The sequence below is a fragment of the Equus quagga genome, chromosome 12, assembly GCF_021613505.1.
Source record: "Equus quagga isolate Etosha38 chromosome 12, UCLA_HA_Equagga_1.0, whole genome shotgun sequence".
NCBI classification, from domain to species: Eukaryota; Metazoa; Chordata; class Mammalia; order Perissodactyla; family Equidae; genus Equus; species Equus quagga.
In genome coordinates, this window is record NC_060278.1 from 21,200,954 (window position 1) to 21,226,264 (window position 25,311).

The 25,311-nt window shown below is 42.0% G+C and overlaps 1 protein-coding gene across 1 annotated transcript in view; it reads right to left on the reverse strand.

Moving 5' to 3' along the window:
- DHTKD1 (dehydrogenase E1 and transketolase domain containing 1) overlaps positions 1 to 12,901 on the reverse strand; it is a 45,449-nt gene extending 32,548 nt beyond the window's left edge. Inside the window, exons 1-2 of the mRNA XM_046679694.1 lie at positions 12,663 to 12,901; positions 448 to 603 (exon numbers count right to left, since the gene is read on the reverse strand). Coding sequence (XP_046535650.1) covers positions 448 to 603; positions 12,663 to 12,819 — 313 coding nt within the window. The 5' untranslated portion in view covers positions 12,820 to 12,901. The remainder of the gene's footprint in view (positions 1 to 447; positions 604 to 12,662) is intronic.
- Between the last annotated feature and the right edge of the window lie 12,410 nt (positions 12,902 to 25,311).

Below are 25,311 nucleotides of genomic sequence, written 5' to 3' on the forward strand. Positions count from 1 at the left end.
CCTCCATACTGTTTTCCACAGTGGCTGCACCAGCTTATATTCCCACTGACAGGGCAGAAGGTTCCCTTTTCTCCACATCCTCACCAACACTTGTATCTTTTGCTTTTTTGACAATAGCCATTCTAACAGGTGTGAGGTGATATCTCCTTGTGGTTTTGATTTGCATTTCCCTGATGATTGGTGATGTTGAGCACCTTGTCATGTACCTGTTGGCCATTTGTACATAGGTTTTTGGATGCAGAGGAAATGGGCCCTATCAGAAGACCATTCTAGAACCTCAAGACTGCTTCTCCCTACCAGCGCTTGAATGTACCCCTCGTTATCTCCTCACACCACATGGAAGCCTGAGCTCCAGTGGGCTATGAGTTCTTCAAGAACAGAGAGAGGAGCCCACCTCGTGTTGGCAGTTAAGTGTCATATGGACAGCCTGTTGCTAAGGGGCTTTACCTGTGGTGTTAAAAGGTCCCTGCAGCGTCTGCACAACGGCTTGGATTTCAGGCACATTCTCCTGCAGGGCTTGTCCAGTGAAGAGGGGGTTGATTTGGGCAGCTTTATGACCGTGCTCACAATATACCGTCACCAGCCTGGCAAGGCCGTGATCAACTAATTCAGGGGAAAAACAGAACAACACAAACAGTTTAGGAAATGCCCACAAACTGCAAAGTCAGCTTTTCAAAGAAGCCTCAGTGGCCTTAGACATTTTTAACACATTGCTCCTACCCACCACATCTGTCAGTGGTTTGTAGGATTAAAAATTACCAGGATCCAGGAAAACACACTTATTTCCTTAAACTGATCTCATGATAGCTAAAGTCACTGAAAACAACCAAAAACGAAATAGAACTACGAGTGCACATTTGTAAAAATAACTATGCACTTGGGTAGATATAAAAGAGAACACCCAAAATTGAAAAGAACTGTTAAAATGCCAAGATTGTGGATAATTATAGTCCGCTTTATTATTATTTGAGATATTTTTATATATTTTACATAAAAAAATAGAGATAGCTACAACTACAAAATCAATGCTGTATTTCCTTCCTTATTTCCTAAAGACCCCAGGTACATAGTTATTTCATAGATCTATGAAATCTTAGACTAGGAAAAGACCTTAAAATGATCTTGTCACTCACATAATGAAAAAGAAAAAAAATCCCCTTTATAAAGCCCTAAATGAGTGATTCCCCAGTCTCCACTTAAAGAAGAGGCATTATCTTTCAATGAATCCACTTCTTAGATGATTTTATATTCAGCCAAAAGCTGCTTTTCTTCCCTTTCCCACATGAAAGTCCTAAAATTTGAAAAAAGTCCTTCATGCTCACATTCAATTAACTTTCAGTTCATTACGGTATTCTTACACAAACTGAGCACAAGTCCCTGAAGATGAGCAGATCTACTGTTGAGGTCACACATTTTCTAAACATTTTTTAAAAATTTTATTTTCAGAACCCAAAGAAAAGTGTTAGCATATTTTGAAACATCTAATGACCATTTTATGAACATTTATTACCATGAAACGATTTCAGGGCTACCAATGTGCTTGGGCTCATACTCGGAGTACTGCAAAGTGTAGCTCTTGTCACAGGCTTAGAGGAAAGAACAGAGATGTACTGAATACGTAAGGGATGTGTTTGCACTAATACAGCAGCTGGGAGGATCCAAACTACGTCTAACAAACTTCTCAAACAATCCCAGTAAATGAACTGATTTCAGGCTGGAGGTTAGGGATGTAATATGCTGTAGGGTTCTATTCTGAACCTTACTGATGTTCTCGGTTGCTGTTTTATGAAGTAGGAAAGCTTCATGTTTGTGGCTAAAATCCAGATGGACCATGTCTGCAGCCTTGTCCCTGTTGGCCACTCCTTAAAGACACATTCTTCTTTGGGCTCTCTGGCATTGCAAGACCCTGGTTTTCCTCCAAACTCACTGGCTGCTCAACCTCAGTCCCTTTCAGGGGGCTCCTCCTCTGGGTCCATCTCTAAAATACTGGTGCTCTGTGGGTCTGCCCAGGGCCACCTTCTCAATCTATTTTCCCTCTGGGTGATCTCCTCCACTTTCCACAGCATCCAATATCATCTACAAAACTACATCTTCAGTGGGATACGTCAATAGTAAATATACAGGGTTTTCATCACCATTCTCATAGCGATCCGGTTGCCCTTTTGAAAACATTCTCTTTAGTGAACCCATGTCAGCTCACAGAGACCACTGCTTCAATTTCTGACTGCTCGCCAGCCAGGCTTTTATTGATATTCTGGAACACTGACATGGGAGTTGGCACAAAAGGACACTGATCACCCCAAAGAACACGTGGCACCTATTCTTCTGGCAGAGCCAGAGAGAAGACTCTTCCCCTCCCACTTCTGGGCACATCTTACATCCAGCCTGGCGATCTATCTTCTCTTACACCCTCATTTCAATGCTCTGGTTTCTTCTCCCAGACCCAGTCCCATATCCCTTCCGTCTCTGCCCTCAGGTCTTTCCATTGTGACATCTGGCATTCTGTTCCATGTTTAACAAATCTCCCTACATTCTTAATCTTTTCCCTAAACATCCCTTGCACTCCTGTCCTGACTGGAATCTGCTTTCCCCAGAGGACATCATTAGATGACAAAGCTACTTATGACCCACACCCACACCTATCAAACATTGAGGCGGAGTGGCTGCCTCCTCATTCCTCGCTGACATTTCCCTATTGTTAGTCCTCTAACTCCTTATAAACCCCCAGTGCTCTGAGGGGGGTGCTCGAGGGTTAATAGCTAATGTCCATTTCCCAACAGTCATTGCAAAATAACGTTGGAGGAGGATGCTTCACGGAAAAATGTTAGTGTATTCACATCAAAAGAGACTACAAGACGCTATATATAGCATGAGCCTGCTTTTTGTTAAAATGTGTGTATAGTATATAATATATATTTCATTATGTAGTATATGCAGCATATTAGTATCTGCATACTTCATACATATGTGTATGTATGTGTGCATATATATATTTCATAAATATAAAGGAAATAGACCAAAAACTTAGTGATGTCCAAATTCCTGATTTTTTTTGTGGCTTATCGTATTTTCTAAGTTTCCTACAGTGAGCAAGTACAGAAGAGCTCTTTAAATTGTATCCATTGCTCTGACTTGCTGCCTTCTTCACTCCCAGAGCCTTTGATCTGTGAGTCCTCGCCGGTACACCCAGCACGTCTGCCCTCGCTTCACTATATGCTTATAAGAACCAGTTCTATCTGTTCCTAAGGCTATTGCTGTGGGGAAAAGTAAAATATTGGAGGAGAAATCATAAAAATCTAGAGAGATTTTGCATTCGGATTGCTTTCATAAGTCCTCTTAATTTTAAAGATTTGCATATCCAACAACAAAAATATCTTTAAGTTAAAATACTTAAAGCATCTCCCATTTCGATATGAAACGCCTTGCTTTAACGACTTCTTTTTAAACTAACTGACCAAATTCCAGTTTCAAATGCATTGGATAAAAGTGCTTCAGCTATATTAATTTGCAGCAAATAATGAAATTAAAAGATTTAAAAGAATGAAGGCACAGCAATAGAACACACATATTCTTCATTTAACAACTTGCCATTACTGTATAAATTGAAGGATTACTGTAAGAGAAAAATAAATACCTTTATGTTAGGCATAAAACTGCCCAAAAAACTTAGTACTCATGATATCTACGAAAGTTCAGAGGGATTGAATTCGACGTTTAAATCCCTAAGAAGCCAGGGAGAAGAGGAAAACAGCACCAGCACATAGACACTCTTCTTCAAAACAAAATGGGAAATATTGGAGGCATGCACCCAGCTCAGGAGACCGGCATACAGTAGACGCAAGAAATATTTGTTATTATGTGAATGCAGTCCTGAGATTTAGCATGTTGTAACAGAGTCACAGAATCCCATGCTGAAAGCTTTCCAGAGCCCTCAAACGTGGAAATACAAGACCCACAATGGATCCTTCCCACTCACTTTGACTCCCTCTTTCCTGAGAAATTCCATTCCAGGGGGTGGGTTCCAGTGACCGTGTCTATATCACTTCCTCTGCCTTCCTACAAATTCATGGACTCCAAAGATATCTGAGTCAAGGTGGGTCAGATTTCATCTTTCCAGAATTTGAGACTTGGAATTGAGAGGGATGTTATGAGAAAAGAGTAAACCTGAGACTATTATCCTTAGAGAAGCTGCTTGCCAGGTTGGCTGGTGTCCGGGAACTTGGAGTTCAGGAATGTCTTCACCTGTCCCCAACTGATAAGAGTGGCCCTCTATGCCTCAACTGTGCAAACAGCGTGGTTTATGCTGAACACCTGCTGTCCTTCTGGGAGTCTGGAATTTTGGCATGTGCAAAGGGTGCTTACATGACCATTTCCCAAGAGAAACCTTGGGTGCCGAGTCTCTAATGGGCTTCCCGGGGCAGAAACATCACACACGTTTCTGTGTTTTCGTCGCTTGAAGAAGAGTGCGTTCTCTGTCATCCCTCATGGGAGAAAGAGCATAAGGAAGCTTGCACAACACATCCTCCAGCTCTTCCTGTGCCTTTTTCCATTATGACCCAGCTGTATAACCTTATTACATCACTGTAATAAACCTTAGCCACGAGTACAACTATACGCTGAGTGCCATGAGTCCTTGTGGCGAATCTCAAACGTAGGGTGGTACTGGGGACCCTCCACACATGTATGGATGACACAGGAACTGAGTCACATTAACAGCAGTGCTCTGTGGGTCCACACACACTCCTGCCAATATCCCCTGAGTTAGCCCTGATTTACTCCCTACCCGAGTTTCGGTTGCTTGACACATCCTTCACTTCTAGAAGACATCCTTGTATCTTTCAAATAAAATCCCCTCTTTAGGATAGCTGGAGTGGGTTTCTGTTGCTTGTGACTAAAAGAACCTTAGCTAATACAAGGTTAAAAACTATTATGATAGGGATCTCTATATCAACTACTTTATTCTCTGTTGTAAGCACACATGGTGGGGACACAGAACAGTGTTTTGTTTTAGGGAGAAAAATGTTCAAATTAACCAGCATGAAGTACACTGACAGACAACTTAAACTAAACTTAGTACTTAAACTAAAAGTCAATACAGTTCTATTTTATGATCTGGTCATAAATAGCCTCCCCCCCAGATTTCTAGACCATATCCATAGTTCTATTTCCATTTAAGGCAGCATATGCTTAAGGCAAGTGGGAGCACTGGATATCTATAAAAAACAGTGAAAACTCCAAGAAAGGGAATTTCGTAATTGGAATCCCTTAGAACCCTATTAAAATGAGGTGGCTGCCTCCAGCTTCAACTTAGGAACTCCATAGATAACCATATTAAAAGCCAAATGACTTTGTACCAGCATACTATATTCTGTTCAATAAATTCAGATAGACCTAGGCCGTGCAACTGAGTTCATTTTCTATCATACCCTCCCTTCCCGTCTCAAACACAACAGTTTTACAAAATAAATTTTTTCCCTGTTGCTTCTTTCTTGCAAAAAAAAACAGACTTTAAACAGAAAGCCTGTTCTGCCTTTACATTTTTTTAAATCCTTTCTTTTTTTTTTTTTTTTTATAGAATTTTTTTTTTTTTTTTTAAAGATTTTATTTTTTCCTTTTTCTTCCCAAAGCCCCCCGGTACATAGTTGTATATTCTTTGTTGTGGGTCCTGCTAGTTGTGGCATGTGGGACGCTGCCTCAGCGTGGTTTGATGAGCAGTGTCATGTCCGCGCCCAGGATTCGAACCAACGAAACACTGGGCCGCCTGCAGCAGAGCGCGCGAACTTAACCGCTCGGCCACGGGGCCAGCCCCTAAATCCTTTCTTAAATCATTGCCAAGATAGATAAGTAAGGGTCACAGGTTGATAATAAGTGATAGTGACTGCTTACTGAGTACTAACTTTTGCATGCATTGTACTGGATTTTTCAAACACATCATGTTAGCTAATTCTTGCAACAATTCTAAAATAGGTCCCCCCATGTGCAGAAGAGTAACTGAGGCCCAAAGAGGTTATGTGGCTAACAAAAGGTGACACAGGTAAAGAAGCAGCTGGAATTTGAATTCAAGCATATTTGACTTCAATACAATGTTTTATCCATTACACTCTAATAACAATTCAAAAGGGAAGTCCACAGCCTATAGTGAAAGGGATGAGAGAATTAGAAGTTATTGAGACATTAAAAACAACAACAAGAGGTACAAGAACTAATGTCATTAGCTTTTTTTGGTCTACATTTGTGCTCCAGAATCATCCAGATTTTTAAAAATCTCTAATGCAATCAGATTTTCTTCAAGCATTTTCCCCATGACTCCAGTAAAGGTTCCTGTTATTTCTAACATGCAATGTATCTACAACCTCACTTCAACTACTAAGGCTCATTGCCAAGGTCAGTAACCACCAAACACTGTTTGGAATCCTATGGCTTCCATCTCCTGAGGGTCTCTAAATTCTGCTATTTTTTTTATAATCCAAATCCTCCATAGTGAAACTTATATCCATGAATCACCACTCCTAAACCCACCTCCACTTTAAATTGGGATTGTTGATGAACAAATCCAAGTGACGTGAAAACTGAGGTTTACCCAGGTTAAAGTACAAGCTGCAAGTAATAGTCAGTTACAAAGGACGCTCATTATAGGTCAAATTTTAACTAGTGAAACTACTGCCATCCCAAAGGTTACTAGAAGCAAATTCAGTATCTCTCTAAAGCCTAAGACAATGAAAGTCTTAGCGAATGATGTAGTCATCCTCTGCAGGCATTGATTCTCAGCCAAGACAAACATATGCAGAAAGAAGGCTGATGAAGTACAAAGAGGAGAAGGGAGGAACCGTACCTCTGACCACACCTCCTCCCACTTCGCTGTCACCTTTGATATGGGAGGATGCCATGTGTCCATTTTGACTAGGGTTGTCCTTTGATTTACATTGCCAATACCATAGAGTTATGTACATGAGCCATCACACAAACTCAGTCATTCCCTTCAACCAAGATGGTACCTTTTAGGACAACTGGCAGGGTCATGAAAAAGAATAGAGCTGATCAAACCACATCCTTGGCCTCATCAGCATCCTGTTCTAATTAACGGAACTGGCCATGAGCACACACTTACAGAGAATTTAAGGAAAAACACAGCAAGTCTTAATCGTCTTCATCAGCAAAAAAGAAGTTATTCCTTTTTCTAAAACATAGTAATATAGTGTATTACCCAATACATAAAGTGCTTCCTTTCTTGATACATGGTGTTATGGTTGTACATGCTAAATTCAGATGCACTAAATGTCACAAGTAAATTGTATATACAGAACCTTATTTCCATTTCTCAGTAGGAATAAATCATTTAATAAATATTCAGCTAAGTGTAGACATAAGAGGAACATAAGACAAGGTCTTTACCAGGCAGGATCTCACAAGGCAAGTGAGAAGATGATCACTACACAACATTGCACACAGTCAGAAAAGTTCAATAGAGTCCTAGGGCCCACACCGAGAGTTGGGGGTGTTCAGATTTGGATAGCCTGGAATTGTCTAGAAAGATATCATATGAACAGCATATAATATCAAGCTAAAGAATTTGGATTTTATTCTGAGAGGCAAAGTAGAGCCTTTTGAGACCCGAGTAGGAAAATGACTCAAAGAAACCAATGGTTTAGAAAGACTGGACTATGCTGGAAGAGAACGAGCCTGTAAATGATAACACCAGTGAGGTCAGCAGTTTCACCTTTTTGAAGACATGGATCTCTGAGAATTGAATGGAAGCCCTTTGCCTAGAAACAGACACACACAGAGATGCGCAAAGTATACAGACTTTCTGAAAGCTATTCACAGGGAGCCATGGGCCCAGGATAAGAACGCTTGAATTAAACTATTTTTTTGCAGCAGCCCAGACTGAAGGCCTCGACGAGGATCCTAGTTAGTGAAAATATAAAGAAAACAAAGCTTTGAGAAATACAGTGCTCAAAATTTCATATGAAGTATGAGGTGGAAAAGTTGAAGGTGGATTGCTTACCCAAGGTTTTTATAATACATCTGGAGCAAAGACACCAAAACTCCCAATATCCATTCTCCTTTCTCTTTCATAGCAATAGACAGTTGAGTATATGACTTTTTCCAGCCTTCCATGCAGCCAGTGTGGCCATGTGACTAAGTTCTGACCAATGAGAAGGTAGTAGAAGTGACGTATACAACTGGTGGGTTTGCCCTTAAAGGAAAGGGTGTTCTCTTCCCTTCCCCCTTTCTTCCTTCTTGCTGGTCAGTATGTGGATACAGCGGTGAGCCATCCTGGACCAGAGTTGAGAGCAACACCCACAAGAGGGGAAGAGACAACACAGAAGGGGCTTGACGCCCTATGACTTTCAGAGCAAAGCTGTCATACCAGCTCAAACTCTTACTCACTTTACTTAAGTCACTGTTATTCCAGGTGTCAGGCACAGCCCCTGCACTCATCCTTTCTAAGACAGAATTTGGTACCCAAGGTGGGTTGCTGCCATAGTAGAACCTAAAATGCATACGACACCGGCTTAGCAGTCAGGCAATGGATGCCAAGGACCCAGATATTTCAGACTAGAAAGCTGATCAGCAGTGCTATGCTATCTGATAAAACATTTAGTAAAACTGTCACCTGGGACATCCTGAAAGGCTGACTACATGCCCACAGAGCCTAGAGCTCAACAGCATGGGTTCATTGTTTCTCATCATTTTCTGGAAAACCCTGGGAGAAAGATGAGGTCAAGTTGGAACTAGCAAATCAACAAGCAGAGATGGAGGGAAATTCAGCTCTGCTAACAGCGGGTAACCTCTGTCTGTGGCCTCAGTACCCAGAAGGTGGACTGTGGCAAGGTTGGAAAAGTAGAAGCAATTAGAAAAAGTGGTTCTGAAGAGGCCGTCTTAGCAGGAGATAAGAGAACAGATGAAACCCTTCTTCAAGCACCTTCTAGTAAGCAGTCTATCAGACAACAGGAGCCAGCTGAGCTTTGGATCAGATAAAGGGTGTTGCCTTCCCAGTCCAGCATGTTATTTCAAATGGTCTCAAGGTAAGCACCCTTAAATTGAGGGAGCTCCATGGGTAGAGCACAGAAGCAGTAAATAAAAGACCAGTTTTCAGCCTTAAAAACTAACTGTAGATGAGATCTTGCTCATGGAATGACCAGAAGCAAAAAGACTGCAGACCCGTGAATTTTATTTAAAAAACTGCCAAAGAAATCCCAACTCCGCCCAGAAAAAAACCTGTAATTGATGACCCCCTAAAGGAACTCTCAGGTTCCTAACCTAACCAAAATAGAGTAGGTTGTGGAAGGTGTGCAGCCCCCAAGGGGGGCCTACTCCCCAGAGCCCATGTCAGAGGCAGCCACAGAAGATAATAGCTAAGGAAGAATCCATAAGGCAATGCCAGGGAAACAGAGAGGGCAGAGCTGAGGGGCCGAATGAACTGGTGGACTTACTACAGCGCCACATCAAGGAGCTTTCTCATTCCTTCCCAAGAGGATTTGATAACTGGTTGGAACCAGTCCTCATCCTGTCCTTTTTAAGGATGGGAGTTTCCTTTGTATACTGAATGTGCATATATGAGGTGGATGGCAGTTCATAAAATTCCAGACCAGGAGGAGCCACAGCCAGACCTGATAGAGAGGGCTGCACGTTCCCCAGAGATAATGGACTTTGAGCTGGATTCAGGAATTGAACGGAGGAGAGAAGAGGTGAATACATTCTATGTATGGGAAGAAAAGCTTAGGATATTTGAGTGGCCAAAGGGGTCAAGTGTGGTGATTACTAGTTATTTTCCAGTATTTATTTTCCTCTTCTCAAAGTAATTTTTAGCTGCTGCACTGCCACCTTGAATAAAGACTATACTTTTGGGGCCAGCCCCATGGCCGAGTGGTTAAATTCACGCACTCTGCTTCGGCGGCCCAGGGTTTCTCTGGTTTGGATCCTGGGTGCGGACATGGCACCCCTCATCAGGCCATGCTGAGGTGGCGTCCCACATGCCACAATTAGAAAGGATCCACAAGTAAAATATACAACTATGTACTGCTGGGGGTGGGGCAGGTAATGGGGAGAAGAAAGAAGAATTAAATCTTAAAAAAAAAAGACTATACTTTCTAGTCTCCTTTGCAAATATATACTGACAGAGTTCTAGCCAATGAGATGCTACTGGAAGCGACACATACAAGTCTCCTTCCTCCTTTCTCCCACACAGCCTAGTAGGAGATAAGGACCTACAAAAAGAGTTACAACAAAATAATATGACGAGTTCTGAAACAGAAAGAAGGAAAACCTGCCACAGATCTATATGCAACGGTAATTTTGAAGAAAGTTACAGAATGGCCCACTTGCCTGCAAGTTTTATTCAGAGTATTTAAAAAATAAGGAAAATGGAAATAAAGTTATTGCCCTTAGCAACAAAATTTCTTAAGCCAGATTGTGTAACTGTGCAACAACTGTTTCCTGGTATTGATTTTACTCTTCCCTCCCAATACCATACGGGATGGTACCCTCTGCCTGCAGTTTTAAAGCCATACTGAACTTTCAAATTTCACCAAGCACCTCACAATACAGCAAGTTCATTACTAGCAAGAGAGGGAGAGAGGAGAACTTGGTGATGAGGAGATTATATATAAAATCAACTCCAGAGATTTTTGTGTGTGTGTCTGTAGGAAGAGTCGCCGCAAGCTAACACCTGTTGCCAATCTTCTTCTTTTTGCTTGAGGAAGAGTAGCCCTGAGCTAACGTCTGTGCCCATTTTCCTCTATTTTGTATGTGGGTGCTCCCACAGCATGGCTTGATGAGTGGCGTAGGTCTCCACCTGGGATCTGAACCTGCAAACCCTGGGCCAGTGAAGTAGGGCGTGCTGAACTTTACTACGCTATGGGGCCAGCCCCCAGAGATATTTTTTAAACCACACTGGCCCAAAGCTCCTAAGATGATTCAGATATAGTCTTCCAGTTAAGAACCACCAGCCCAGGTTTTTCCAAGGCAAGGCTTAATTCTCAGCTGCCAGGCTGTTAATAGGAATCAAATAGAGACCCGATTGTAAGGGAAAACCTCAAATGAGATCACAATAAAATTGTGCATTGAGATCATGCTAACATGATCCTAAATGAAGAAGGGATTGTCAAACACGTCCTGCACACATATCCCTTCTGACTGTAACAGTATTTGGCCACAGGTGGCCGTGCAATTCCTGCTAGAGAATCACCTGGGATGCCTGATGAGAATACATACTCCTGAACCTCATCTCAGCTCACCGACTTAGAACCCAGAGGGGAGGGCGTGGGAGGGAGGGAGGCCTAGGAACTGGCATTTTAAACATCATTCAAAGTGATTTCAGTGCACATATTTGAAAACAATTGACATAAAATTCTTTGTTTTTTTTAAAGACTGGCACCTGAGCTAACATCTGTTGCCAATCTTCATTTTTTTCCTTCTTCTTCTCCCCAAAGCCCTCCAGTACATAGTTTTATATTCTAATTGTAGGTCCTTCTGGTTGTGCAATGTGGGAGCCGCCTCAGCATGGCTTGATGAGTGGTGCTAGGTCCACACCCAGGATCCTAACTGGCAAAACCCTGGGCCACCAAAGCAGAGCACAGGAACCTAACCACTTGGCCTCAGGGCAGCCCCTGACATAAAATTCTTGACACTCAATTTGCAGAGTGAAATAAGATACCTATCGTCCTACCCTCAAGAGATTAACAATCTGGTTGGCCAAAATGCCTTCTCTAAGAAAATCCCATTGCATTCAAGCGAGAGAAATCAGGTTTATTCTAAATGCTCCCTGAGGTCAAGAGCAAAATACTGAGGTTTCAGTGTGTGATGTAAGATTCAAATGTCAGGTCCTTAGATCATGAAGGGGACCTTCATTGTTAACTAATAACCAGATCAACGACACCAAATGATTTTCTTCTAATAATCTATCTGTATTTATCTTTTGTCCTGTGAGGATGAATAAAGATACAATAACTTTGGAGCATAAACCAAATACTCAAAATTAGTCTCTTGCATAGGAGCATGCAAGAGAGGTTCCAAAAACTGATATTCGTGTCTCCTAATCCATTAAAACCACTAGTAACATGGTTCCAAGTTCAGCAAAGAGTTTTAAACTCTGAAATTAAAGTAAGAGGCTACTTAGGTCGAGGAGATAAACAATAAATACTGTGCTGTGGTCCAAGATCAACTAGCTGCCCTCTTCACCGCAGCAGCACAGTCGTGATCCCCATACATCCAGCTCGCAGGAGCCTTGGAGATGGCCCTGGAAATGTATCTTGTTAAACTCCAGGAGCTGGGAGATCTTTGAACTTTTCTTTCCCCGCAGCTCCGCCTCCGCAAAGAACTAAGTTCCCACATGTTTACAACCAAGGAATAGAAAAAAGACCTCACAAAACCAGTCACTACTCGAAAGACAGATCACTCAAGCGTGGAACCCACGCTGACACCCAGACCTCAGGGTTCCCCACCTACCGAGGCTGGACAGAGAGTGACCCAGACACTGACAACACCCACGCCTGGCCCCCTCCGCCCCCTTACCTCCCCCTCCTCCCCACCAGACTGCACGCGCACTGCAGGCCCCCTGAAGCCCGACCTACACCCCAACAAAACCCCACCGCAGGCCCGGCAGGGAGGCCCCCTGCCTCCCCAGCCCCCACGCCCACCGCCCGGGCCCCATTCCGGACCTGGGGGGCGCGCCAGGCCGCCCCGGGGCTCCCAGCTCTCGGGCTTCCTCGGCCGGTAGCCGTAGACACCCTTCTCCGTCTGGTAACCGCGCTGGAGGAGTAGCCGAGGGGCCCGGCCGAGGCTCCTTCTTGCTGCTGCCACAGTGGCCGAGGCCATGTCCCGCCTGATCCCCTGGCCCGGAGGACGAGGGTCAGCAGCTGCCGGGGCTGCGGGGGAACCTAAGCACTCGCCACGCGGGAGGCGGGAGGCAGGAGGCGGGAGCCCCGCCCCGGGACAACGCCCCCGCGCCTGATTGGCCGGGGCCGGCCCCTCTGCGCCAATCCAGGCCAGCGGCCCACGAGGGAAGCCACGCCCCTGGAGCCGGCTGGACTCGCGTGGTCCTAGAGACTGAACGCAGCCCTGGATTTGGGAAAGAGGTAGTGCTGAGCGGCGGCTTACCGGCTTTCTGGTACAAAACTTTATATTTCTCTATATCCTGCGCCCACCACCCCTCTGCTGGAAGCTGCAGAGCACGACCACACAGACATGATGTAGGTTATCACAGAGAAAGGAAAAAAGAGCTATAAGCTGCACAGACAGTGGCTGGGACTGAGACCAAGGGACGCAAGAAGAAAAGGTCATATGAAGGAACCAGAAAGTCAATATCCTCCTTTTTTTTTTCTTTAGGCAACATTGAGGGAGAAAGTAAAAATTAAGGGAGGAGGAGCCTGTAAGAAAGGGATAGAATGGAGTGAAAAGCAATTAGACGTGGAAAATTTAGTAACACTACAGAGGAGAGGGCTAAAGGATTGGAAGTTGTCAGTGAATGGTGTGTTAGCATTTGAGATTTTAGAAACGGGATAATTGCCTGTCAGTCCTGCACCAGGGCATGGTCACTGGAGGGGCTTGCTGCAGTGGGGTGGAGGTTAAAATTGTCAGAGCTAGGGCCACCCCCAGCCCCCACCTCGTGGCCTAGTGGTTAAGTTCCATGCTCTGCTTCGGAGGCCGGGGTTCGGTTCTGGGCGCAGACCTACACCACTTGTCAGTGGCCATGCTATGACAGTGACCCACATACAAACATAGAGGAGGATTGGCACAGATGTTAGCTCAGGACTAATCTTCCTCAGGAAAAAAAAAAAATTGTCAGAGCTAAAGTTAAGGTCCAATGAGATTAGGCTGCAGGATGGGGTCTTCTACATGGACAATGAAATAGCCTAGGAAAATGGTGGGCTTTTCGTACAATTTTGTCATTATCATTTTCTGCCTGTCTTTCTCACTAGATTGTGAACTCCTTGAGGCCAGGAATAGTGCTTTATTCATGTTTGTATTTTAATTTCCCAAATAATGATTGATACATAGTAACACATTAAAAATTAAATGGATGGGGGGCTGGCCCCGTGGCCGAGTGGTTAAGTTCTCGTGCTCCGCTGCCGGCGGCCCAGTGTTTCCTTGGTTCGAATCCTGGGCGCGGACATGGCACTGCTCATCAAACCACGCTGAGGCAGCGTCCCACATGCCACAACTAGAAGGACCCACAACGAAGAATATACAACTATGTACCGGGGGGCTTTGGGAGAAAAAGGAAAAAAAAAAGAAAAGAAAAGAAAAATTAAATGGATGGCACCATCAAGAGAATGAGAAGACAAGGCACAGACTGGGAGAAAACATTTGTGAAAGACATATCTGATCATAATGATGGATACATGTCATTATACATATGTCCAAAGCCATAGAATGTACAACACCAGAGTGAACCCCAATGTAAACCACGGACTTTGGGTGATGATGTGTCAATGTAGATTCAACAATTGTAACAAATGTACCACTCTAATAGGGATGTTGATAATAGGGGAGGTTATGCGTGTGTGGGGGCAGGGGGTCTATGAGAAATCTCTGTACCTTCCCCTCAATTTTGCTGTGAACCCAAAACTGCTCTAAAAATATAAAGTCTTAAAAAAAAAGACCTACCTGATAAAGGGGACTGGTATCCCAGCTATACAAAGAACTCTTAAAATTCAACAATAAGAAAGTGAACAACCTGATTTTTAAAATGGGCCAAAGATCTTAACAGACACCTCATCAAAGAAGAAATACAGATGGCAAATAGGCATATGAGAAGATGCTCCACATTATATATCATCAGAAAAATGCAAATTAAAACAATGAGATACGACCATACACCTATTAGAATGGTGAAAATACATAACACTGACAATACAAATTCTGGGGAAGATGTGGAGCAATAGGAACTCTCATAAGTTGCTGGAGGGAATGCAAAATGGTACAGCCACTTTGGAAGAGAGTTTGGCAGTTTCTTCAAAACAAAAACGTACTCTTAACATATGATCCAGCAATCACACTCCTTGGAGTTGAAAACTTATGGCCATTCAAAAACTGGCACATGGTTGTTTACAGCAACTTTATTTATAGTTGCCAAAACTTGGAAGCAAGCAAGATCTCCTTTGATAGGTAAATGGGTAAATGAACTGCAGTGCATGCACACAATGGAATATTATTTAGCACTGCAGAGAAATGAGCTATCAAGCCATGAAGAGACATGGAGGAAATGTAAATGCCTATTATTAAGTGAAAGAAGCCAATCTGAAAAGGCTACATACTGTATGAGTCCAACTATATGACATTCTGGAAAAGGTAAAACTATGAAGACAGTAAAAAGATCAGTGGTTGCCAGGGGTTGGAAGGAGGGAGAGCTGAATAGGCAGAGCACAGAGGATTTTAAGGGTAGCAAAAATACTCTGTATGACACTATAATGGTGGACATATGTCACTGTGTGTTTGTCCAAACCCATAAAACGTACAACACCAGAGTGAACCGTGGACTTTGGGTGATAACAATGTGTCAAGTAGGTTCGTTGATTGTAACAAATGTACCATCTGGTGGGAGATGTTGCTAGTGGGAGAGGCTGTGCACATGTGGGAGTAGGGAGTATATGGGAAATCATCGTACCTTCCTCTCAATTTGCTGTGAAGTTAAAACTGCTCTAAAAAAGAAACTATCTCAAAAAAAAATTAGATGGGAGCATGGCTGAATGAATGAATAAATAAAAACAAACTATGTTGTTAATGCCACAATCTGTGGAAGTCAAACGGAGTTTAAAAAAAAAAAAGTGTTTATGAAGAAGACTGTGGCTCAGATCCAAAGTCTGAATAAAGTGACCAGGAGATTTGAGAGAGATAGCGCGGAGGATGATTGAGAGAAATAGAACCAGATGGCATAAGTTCTGAAGGGATAAAGTTTTATGTGCAGGAAAAGTAATATTTGAAGTGGTACCCATCCAATCCCCTATTCACAGGCAGTGAGGCGGGAATCAGGTCTTAGGCAAGAAGTGGCAGGCACATCCTACAAAGACACCAACGCTTTAGGCAGTAGGGTGAAAGCAAAACCATCTTCCCCTATAGAATTGTCACCCTTTAGCAATTAAAATGCTTCTAGGAAGTAAGTGGGTAATTGTACCTTTTCCTAGCAAGAAAGAGGTTATATGGCTTAGCTAGTTCTTTAAGATAACAGAAAACACAATGAGTATGAGGAACTCCTGACTGCTAGCATTGCTTTTCCACAAATGAAGCTCCAGGAGTTCTCAGGACTATGTCATAGAAGGATTAAGTGGGGCCAGCCTGTGGCCAAGTGGTTAAGTTCAAGCGCTCTGCTTCAGCGGCCTGGGGTTTCACGGGTTTGGATCCTGGGTGCAGACATGGCACCGCTCATCAGGCCATGCTGAGGCAGCGTCCCACATAGCACAACCAGAGGGACCTACAACTAGAATATACAGCTGTGTACCGGTGGGCTTTGGGGAGAAAAAGGAAAAAGTAAATCTTTAAAAAAAAATGGATTAAGTGTTTAGACTTGAATATCTCAGATTCACAAGACCCCTCAGTTGCGCCTGACACGTCCTACACTGCAGGTTCACTTTGCACTCCATTTCATTCACCTGTTCCATTTAAGAAAGAGACGGACTTTTGGGTTTTGGCTAAGGAAAAGAAAGTACAGATTTCAAAAAGTGTCAAAACAATCTTTCCCAATTAATGACCATATTCAAATTCAATGTCTTTTGATTAATGCTATTATGGTATCACTTGAATTCTCAACACAGTTCCAAATTTCTGGGTTGAGCATGGTGAAGCATGGATGTCAAAACCACTTCTTCCTTCCAAGAAATGATTTTGGAATTACAGTCCTTTGCAAGTAATAAGCGGTCAAGACACCCCTGTCAGGTGAACGTGTAGGCAACAGCTGGGAAGCCAAGTGATGAGAGAGGAGAGATCGTCTTCCCCACACTGGCTTTGGGAGAACTAGGTTTTAGATTGTGCCTTGTATTTCCTTGGGCCGTCTTGGTCACCAAACGGAGAGAGAACTTCATCTGACTCTCTATGTCACAATCTCACCATCTGGTGTTCTTATCTCCCAAAGAAAAACAAAACATGGACATAAATGAATTAAAATAAGAGCATTCAATTTTTAAAAAATCCACTGCGGAAAAAGAATTATAATCATTAATAGGTTCTTAATGCTATTTTAAAACTATAGTCAATATAATTTAGTTTGACAGTTTTATTATTCTTGGAAAATGTAAATGTTTTCTTCTCTTTTTCACTACTATATTATTTCTATATAGAATATGGACATATAGAGTTATATAGAGACAGTTCTGTAGATAGTTCTATATGGATATCTAGAATTAAAAGGTAATGCTGTAGTAGTTGAAATGAGCCCTGTGCTGGGTGTCAGGCTACCAGGTTCTAATTCCATCTTTCCCATTGATTGGCTGTGTGACCTTGAGACTATATGACATTGAGAAGACACAACCTCTGTTTCCTCATGTTCTACCCTGTCTTTAAAGTTCCTTCAAGGGGTTGGCCCCGCGGCCGAGTGGTTAAGTTTGCATGCTCTGCTTCAGCAGCCCAGGGTTTCGCTGGTTCAGATCCTGGGCGTGGACTATAGCACCGCTCATCAGGCCATGTTGAGGCAGCATCCCACATGCCACAACTAGAAGGACCCACAACTAAAATATACAACTATGTACTGGGGGGAGATTTGGGGAGAATAAGAAAAAAAAAAAAAAAAAAAGAAGATTGTCAACAGGTGCCAATATTTAAAAAAAGAGGTGATTGGCTCAGGTGCCAATCTTTAAAAAAAAAGTTCCTTCAAATTCTAAATGTTTTTGATTCTAAACCTTAATATAAAAGGAAAAGGCTGTGTATTCAGCCACTAGATGAGAAGTTGAGAATGTGGTTTCACTTATTCATACGATGGAATGCTATACAGAAATTAAAAATGAATGAACTAGATCTAGGCACTCAACACAGAAATTGAGCCAGAGAATATAAAGTGGAGAGGAAAAAAATGACAGAAATCATATCCACACAAGTTTGAAAAATACGCCAAATTGGTCTATATGTTTTTTATTTTTATTTTTATTTTTTTCCTTTTTCTCCCCAAAGCCCCCCAGTACATAGTTGTATATTCTTCATTGTGGGTTCTTCTAGTTGTGGCATGTGGGACGCTGCCTCAGCGTGGTTTGATGAGCAGTGTCATGTCCGCGCCCAGGATTCGAACCGACGAAACACTGGGCCGCCTGCAGCGGAGCGCGCGAACTTAACCGCTCGGCCACGGGGCCAGCCCCTGGTCTATATGTTTTTATGACTATGTACACATACAGTTAAAGTATAAATATATGGATAGGTATGATGAATACTAATTTCAGTAAATTTGGTTGTTTGGGGTCAGGGTGAGAAATAGGATGAGTAAGGCAAGGCTTTGATGATTTCTACAATGCTTTAGTTTTTTAGAAAATTCCGAAATGTTTCAAAAGGTTAGTATTTGTCAAATTGTGGGGGGTGGGAGCATGGGTATTCATTTTACGATTCTCCGTACTTTTCAGCATTTTAAAATATTTTAAATTTTAAACATTAAAATATATTTTAAGAATTATAACTGAAAATTGGAAAAAGTAAACAGTGTTATCCCCCTCAGTGAGGTCTACCCTGATAACCCTTCTTAAAATTGCAACTAACCTTATCACCCCTCATAATTCTGCTGCCACTTACCCTGCTCTGCTTGTTATCCCTACCATCACGTGTATCATTTCCTAACATATCATGTAATCTGTTTATCCTTTTTTATCTTTCTCCCCTGACCAGAATGGAAGCGCCGAGAGGGCAAAGATCTTTGTAGGTTTTGCTCACTGTTGTATCTTAAGTGCCTAGAATAGTGCCTGGCACACAACACACACCCCAGAAACATTTGTTCACTGAATATGTGGTGTTAGAGCCTGGTTGACTGTGTTCAAATCCTGGTGCTACCGCCTACTAGCTGTTGGACCTTGGGCAAGTTATTCAAACTCTCTAAGCCTCGGTTTCCCTATCTGTAAAATGGGAAGTATAATAGTGCCTGCCTGATAGGGTCGGTGTAACTACATGTGAATCCCTTTAGAACAGCATCTGACATATTGGAAGCACTCAGTACATATTAGTGCACCTTCTTCTTATTGTTGTTATTGTTGCAAGGTCTTCTCCATGGTAGTGGCCCTCAGCATGATTCCTGGGATTTAATGATCTTGAGCCTGCGTGAGGCCTGATGAGCAAGTCTGTGCTAACTAGCAATTAGCAATGACTGAGTATGAGAATAGGAATATCCTGGGTATCAAGTGAAGGGGTTCAGGGTATGCCACCAGCTGAAGGCAGTTGAAAAGGAGCAGGTATAAGAAAACCTCTGTCCTCCACCCCCACTAGGACAGGCAGGATGATTCTTAATCACTGGAGACAACTCCAGACTCTTATCAGCCCACAGAAGGCACCAGAGCAAGCTACGTAACAAACACTGCTAGAACAAGCCCTATCTTCCATTAGTGCCTCCATATACTTACCTTCTAGAATTTGCCTCCCCTAAAAGCCTAAAGCCTTGTCCTTTGTCTTGTCACTTCACAAATTTACTGTTTTTTGGTTAAGATGCTGTACGAGCCCAAGTTCTAACCACTCTTTTGAGTTATTCCTTACTTTGTATGTGCTATGTACATGTTAATAAGCTCTGTTTGTTTTTCTCTTGTTAGTCTGTCTTTTGTCAGTCTAATTCACAGGGCCCCAGTCAGAGAGTTTAGGAAGGTAGAGGGAAAAACTTTTCCCCCCTTCTGCAGCTTATTCTATCTCATTAATAAAGTGTTCAAATATGCGAATAGGCAGTTTATCAGGCTTGAAATGGGCTTTTTTTTTCCTTTTTTTTGGTAAGGAAGATTGGCCCTGAGCTAACATCTGTTGCCAATTTTCCTTTTTTTCTCCCCAAAGCCCTATTACATAGTTGTATATCCTAGTCGCAAGTCATTCTAGTTCTCTATGTGGGATGCTACCACAGTGTGGCTTGATGAGCAGTGTGTAGGTCCATGCCCAGGATCTGAACTAGCGAACCCCAGGCCACTGAAGTAGAGCACATGAACTTAACCACTCGGCCATGCCCTAGAAAAGGGCCTATTTTATTTTTGAAAAAAGAAATTTTCCTGGGTTCTTTATTTTTTAAAGCATTAAGCATACTAGAATTTATCCTTGTGAAGCTAGACTAATTTCTTCCACCAGCAACTTTTTCTTAAAAGGTATTCTCAAATTATCACGACAATGGGGCACATACATGCATTTTTACACTTTAAGTATACACCAAATTTATCTATCACCAGTTGACTAATTTCATTTTTCTTTCTTACTACAGCCCACTTTTCTTAGAGATGTTAAGAAGAGTAGAGTATACAGGATCAACCATTCAGACCCAGGATGGTGAGAAGAAAAAGGTGAAATTTACTCAAATGAATCCTTTCAGCTGAAAAATAACATCCTTTCTCTTTTGCTGTTACTTAACCTCATTTCTTTCCTGATTAATACAAAGTCCTTAAAAAATGATTGCTTCTTAATTTCTTTTCTTTCCTCTGGCTAATACCAAGGGTCTTCTCTTTGTTCTCATGATTTTCCTCCCAACGTTGTGAAATAAAAATGTATTTCTGTAAGTATATGTATACAACATGTAATATTAAAATAATAATGGTTATCATCATATTAGTTGTCTATTGCTGTGTAACAAATGACGCCACAATGTAGTGGCTTGAAACAACAAACATATACTATCCCACAGTTTTTGTAGGTCAGTAATCTGGGTACAGCTTAGCTCAGTGCCTCTGGCTTAAGGCCTCTAACAAGGTTGTAGTCAGACTGTCAGTTAAAATTCTGATCTCATCTGCAGGCTCAACTGGGGCTGGATCAACTTTCACTCCACCCACATGGGTTTGGGGCAAGATTGAGTTCCTCATTGGCTATTGCCCAGAAGCCTTCCTCCATTCTTTGCTGTGTGGGCCTCTCCAAAGGGTAGTTCACAACATGGCAGTTGGCTGCCCTCAGAGAGAGAAAGAGAGAACCCAAGATGAAGCCACAACCTTTTTGTAAACTAATATTGGTATTAAGACCACATCACCTCTGCTGCGTATATTCAGTGAAATTAGTCACTAAATCCAGCCTACGCTTGAGGAGAGAGAATTACACAAGAGCGTGAATACCAGGAGGCAGAGATTCTTGAGGACCATCTTAGAGGACACCTACCACACTCACTTGACCATTTTTAGAAAGGTGTGACTAAAGGGTGCACAGTGTTCAGCCTTTTGGCTTGTCAATCACCTACTCTCTCATGTAATTCTTCCACTGGCTGCCATGACACTCTTGTTAGCTTTGATAGCCCTCTTCTATTCTTCCTGTTTCTACTCTGAATCCTTTTTCAGTCATTTTCCTCTTCCAACTTCTGATTTTCCGTCTCAGTACTTACTCTCAGAAAGTCCATCTATCACGATTGAGACTACCAGTCCAGCTCTCTCACTTGTGTTCTGCGAAATCATTTATGAATTTAACCAAGTTGATCTCTCCACCTTCTGAATTCCTATAGCAGGTAGAGGCATGGGACATTTATTTTTTTTCTTTGCTTATCTTGTCTCCCAAGAGATGAAATTTTTGAGGGTGGGGATCATGTTTTTAACTGTTTGCTTATATCTTGAGTGCTCTTTGAGAGTCCTTCCAATTCTAACATTGTATAACTCAATGACTCATATCTCCTACTGAACACAGTAGAACAGGACTTCGTTTTGCTTTATTGAAAATCAATCTATCGTATATTCATCTAGTGGGAAGTAACAGGCATTTATTTATTCAATTAATATTTATTGAGTACTTACTATATGCCAGCACTGCTAAGTGCTTTGGGATACAGCAGTGAAGAAGTCAGACATGGTGCCTACTTGTAGGAGCTTACAGTCTAAGCAAATAGATAGAAGTTAAACAAATAATCATACGAATAATTAATTATAATTGTAAAAGTGCCATGAAGGGCAAGTATAGGATGTACAAAAGCAGATAACTGGGGGAAATGTTATCTAGGCTGGAAGATTATGGAAACTGAAACCTTCAAAATGAAATCAGAGTTAGGCAAGCAAGAAGAGGTGTCAAGGATAAACAACTCCAAAATCAAGTTCTCACAAGCTCCTTATCTTGTCCCATTGCCTAGTAAAGGAGGGAGCATATTTTTAAAGATTTGATTTTTCCTTTTTCTCCCCAAGCTCCCTGGTACATAGTTGTATATTTTTTAGATGTGGGTCCTTCTAGTTGTGGCATGTGGACGCCGCCTCAGCATGGCTTGATGAGCGGTGCCTTATCTGTGCCCAGGATCTGAACTGGCGAAACCCTGGGCCGCCACAGCAGAATGCATGAATTTAACCACTCGGCCATGAGGCTGGCCCCAAAAGTACCATCTTTTTTTAAAAATTTTATTGAGAAAGATTAGCCCTGAGCTAACGTCTGCTGCCAATCCTCCTTTTTTTAAAAGTTTTTTTTTTGCTGAGGAAGACTGGCCCTGAGCTAACATCCATGCCCATCTTCCTCTACTTTATATGTGGGATGCCTGCCACCGCATGGCTTGACAAGTGGTACATAGGTGCGCACCCAGGATCCGAACCAGGAACCCGGGCCACCAAAGCGGAGCATGTGAATTTAACTGCCGCACCACCTGGCCAGCCCCTAAAGTACCACCTTTTTTGAGCATCTTCTCTACTTGTCTCGTGGTCTTGCTTTCACTTCGCTTCCCCTTTCATCATTTCATCATAGTCATAACAACTATAATGTCAACATATTGTCTTTAAAAAGTCCTGTAAATGTGGCTCTTTTGGAAAAAGTCCTCAAGATATGGGATCTGCTCCCTTCCTTGCTTTGCTTCTGGAGCAACTGAGTGGATGTTGAGCTCATTGACTGAGATGAGGAACAGTGGAACGTGGCAAGGAAAGTTTATTTGGGACATTTGAGTTATATCTGTGATATTAAGTAGATCTGTCAACTAGGCAGTTGGAGACACCTGTCTGGAGTTCAGAAGAAAGGCAGAGGATGGAAAAATAAATTTGACAGTTTTCAATGTATAGATGTTATCAAGATCTTGGGTATGAATCCTTGTAATCCTAGGGAGCTCAAAGTTTAAAGATTGAGATGAGAAGGAGTTCCCAGCAAACGAAACTGAGATAAAGATAGAAAATTTTGAGGAAACAGGGTTTTTGGAGGGAGACATCTGGGTTCAGATTTTATCTTTGCTGATTATTAATTATGTGACACATAGCTAACAGTGGTCACATCTCACATTGGATCACATCTCAGTTTCTACCTGTGTAATGGAGATAGTTATGCCTATCTTAGAGAAAGCTAGCACAGGGTCATGGCTAGGTCACTTCTCATCTCAACTACCTGACACTTACCACCTGGGATCGTGGGTAGGTTCCCTAATTTCTCTGTCCCTCATTTTTCCCATTAGCAAAATGGACTTAATAATACCTACCACATTGGGTTATTGGAGGATTAAATCATTAATGCACGTAAAAAGTGTAGGATGATATCTGACGCATAGTAAAGAATGGACGGTAGCTGCTATTATCATTGAGCTGTTTTAAAATAAAGGGAACAGATGTAAAGGACTTACCACGTAGTAAGTACCCAAAAGATGATAGCTACTGTTGTTAGCTTATTATTATAATTATTAATCTGATGTCGAATGTTGGGTATGAAAAGATTAATTCAAAGTAGTATCCCTGTTTAGATGAGTCCTTCAATAAGTCGGGAGAAAGGAGGTGAAACACAATGAAATGGCTATCTCTACAGCTTCCACGGGGAAAATTTAGGGACGTACAATGTATACATTATCATGTCTGCAGTGCGGAACCTTCCCGAAGAAAAATAAGCTAGGAAGAGCACCCATTCCTTATCTTTAGCAGCTGATACAAGAAGTGAAGTGACGTCAGACTCTCTGGATAATGACTCTTTTTCCAGCTATATTTCTCAGTGTGACAATATCATTCTAGGTTATGAAGGCAACCACTTTTCACTTGGATTCTTAAAACTTGGAAGCTGTGACAAGGTGTGTTGCCAAAAATCAAATTACAATAATGAAGTTAGGGATCATAAAGTCTAATCTACTCATTTTGAAAATGGAGGCATCTGAGTCACAGACAGGTTACAAATGACTTGCCCTAGTTTCGCTGTGTTACACAGATAGCAGCCGAGCTCTCAGACCAGGCACCAGGTCTTTGATTTGAGCTATCCTGGGTACAGATTTAGCAAGACACTGTTCTGACCCAGGCAGACATTCTTGTTTTATTATGCATATCGGCCGATCTTGTTAGAACTAGATTATAAAATCATGTCTTTTCTTATTCGATATTCTGAGTGTGTAAAAGGGGATATTTGTGTTATCACGTGTGTGGTATTCAGTTGTAATATGTGGGGGAAACATCCTAGATTGGGAGGAAATATTACATAAGAGCTGTTTGGAATCAAACAGTCCTGAGTGGAGATTCTATTTAGTAGCTATGTCATCCTGGGCACATCATTTAACTACCCTATTCTCCCCATCTATATAAACAAGGAAAACAGTATCTACCAAACAGAGTCATTGGGTGAATTAATGCCTGACACACACCAAGAAAGAAGCATCTGTTTATTTCTCTCCTTCATCCATTCAACTACTCAGTGTTAGAAACTTGAATTAGCTTTAATGGAAATCACAAAAAGGGATATGGAATCCTATATTTGGACTGTTAAGAATTGGTGTATTGCTTGGTAAATAAAAATGAAACTCCAGTCTATGATTGTTTCCTTTAAAATATTGTGTTCTTTTCACTCTAGTTTAATCCCACATTCCTGCATCAGTACACAAGTTTCTCTCCCTCTTCCAAGAAAGCTTTTGTAGAGGAGGAAGAGTTTTCCTCTACCCTCTTAGGTTCTTTTCCTAAGGTGTGTGAATTAAACTGACAAATTTTATTGATGTTTTTAATTTTACATGCGCTGGGGCTACACAGAAAGGAAGTGGAAAGTCAAAGAAACAGAGTCAGAAGTTTATATACCATTTTAACAAAGGGTAATAAATTACAGAGAAGTGACTAGATGAAAGAAAAAGGGGTTTGGGTTTCTAGGGGCAGTAAATTGTGGCAAGGTAAATATATAGGCAAACTAATGGAACATAAGAGTTATTTTAGTAAGGTTTGTGCAGACTCATCTGGTGTTGACTTCCCATCTTCATGGATAAATCTCCCAGAGAGGGAATTTATGGCAGTCCTCATTTCTCAGAAGCTTCTGCTTTTAGTCAGGTAAACGGAA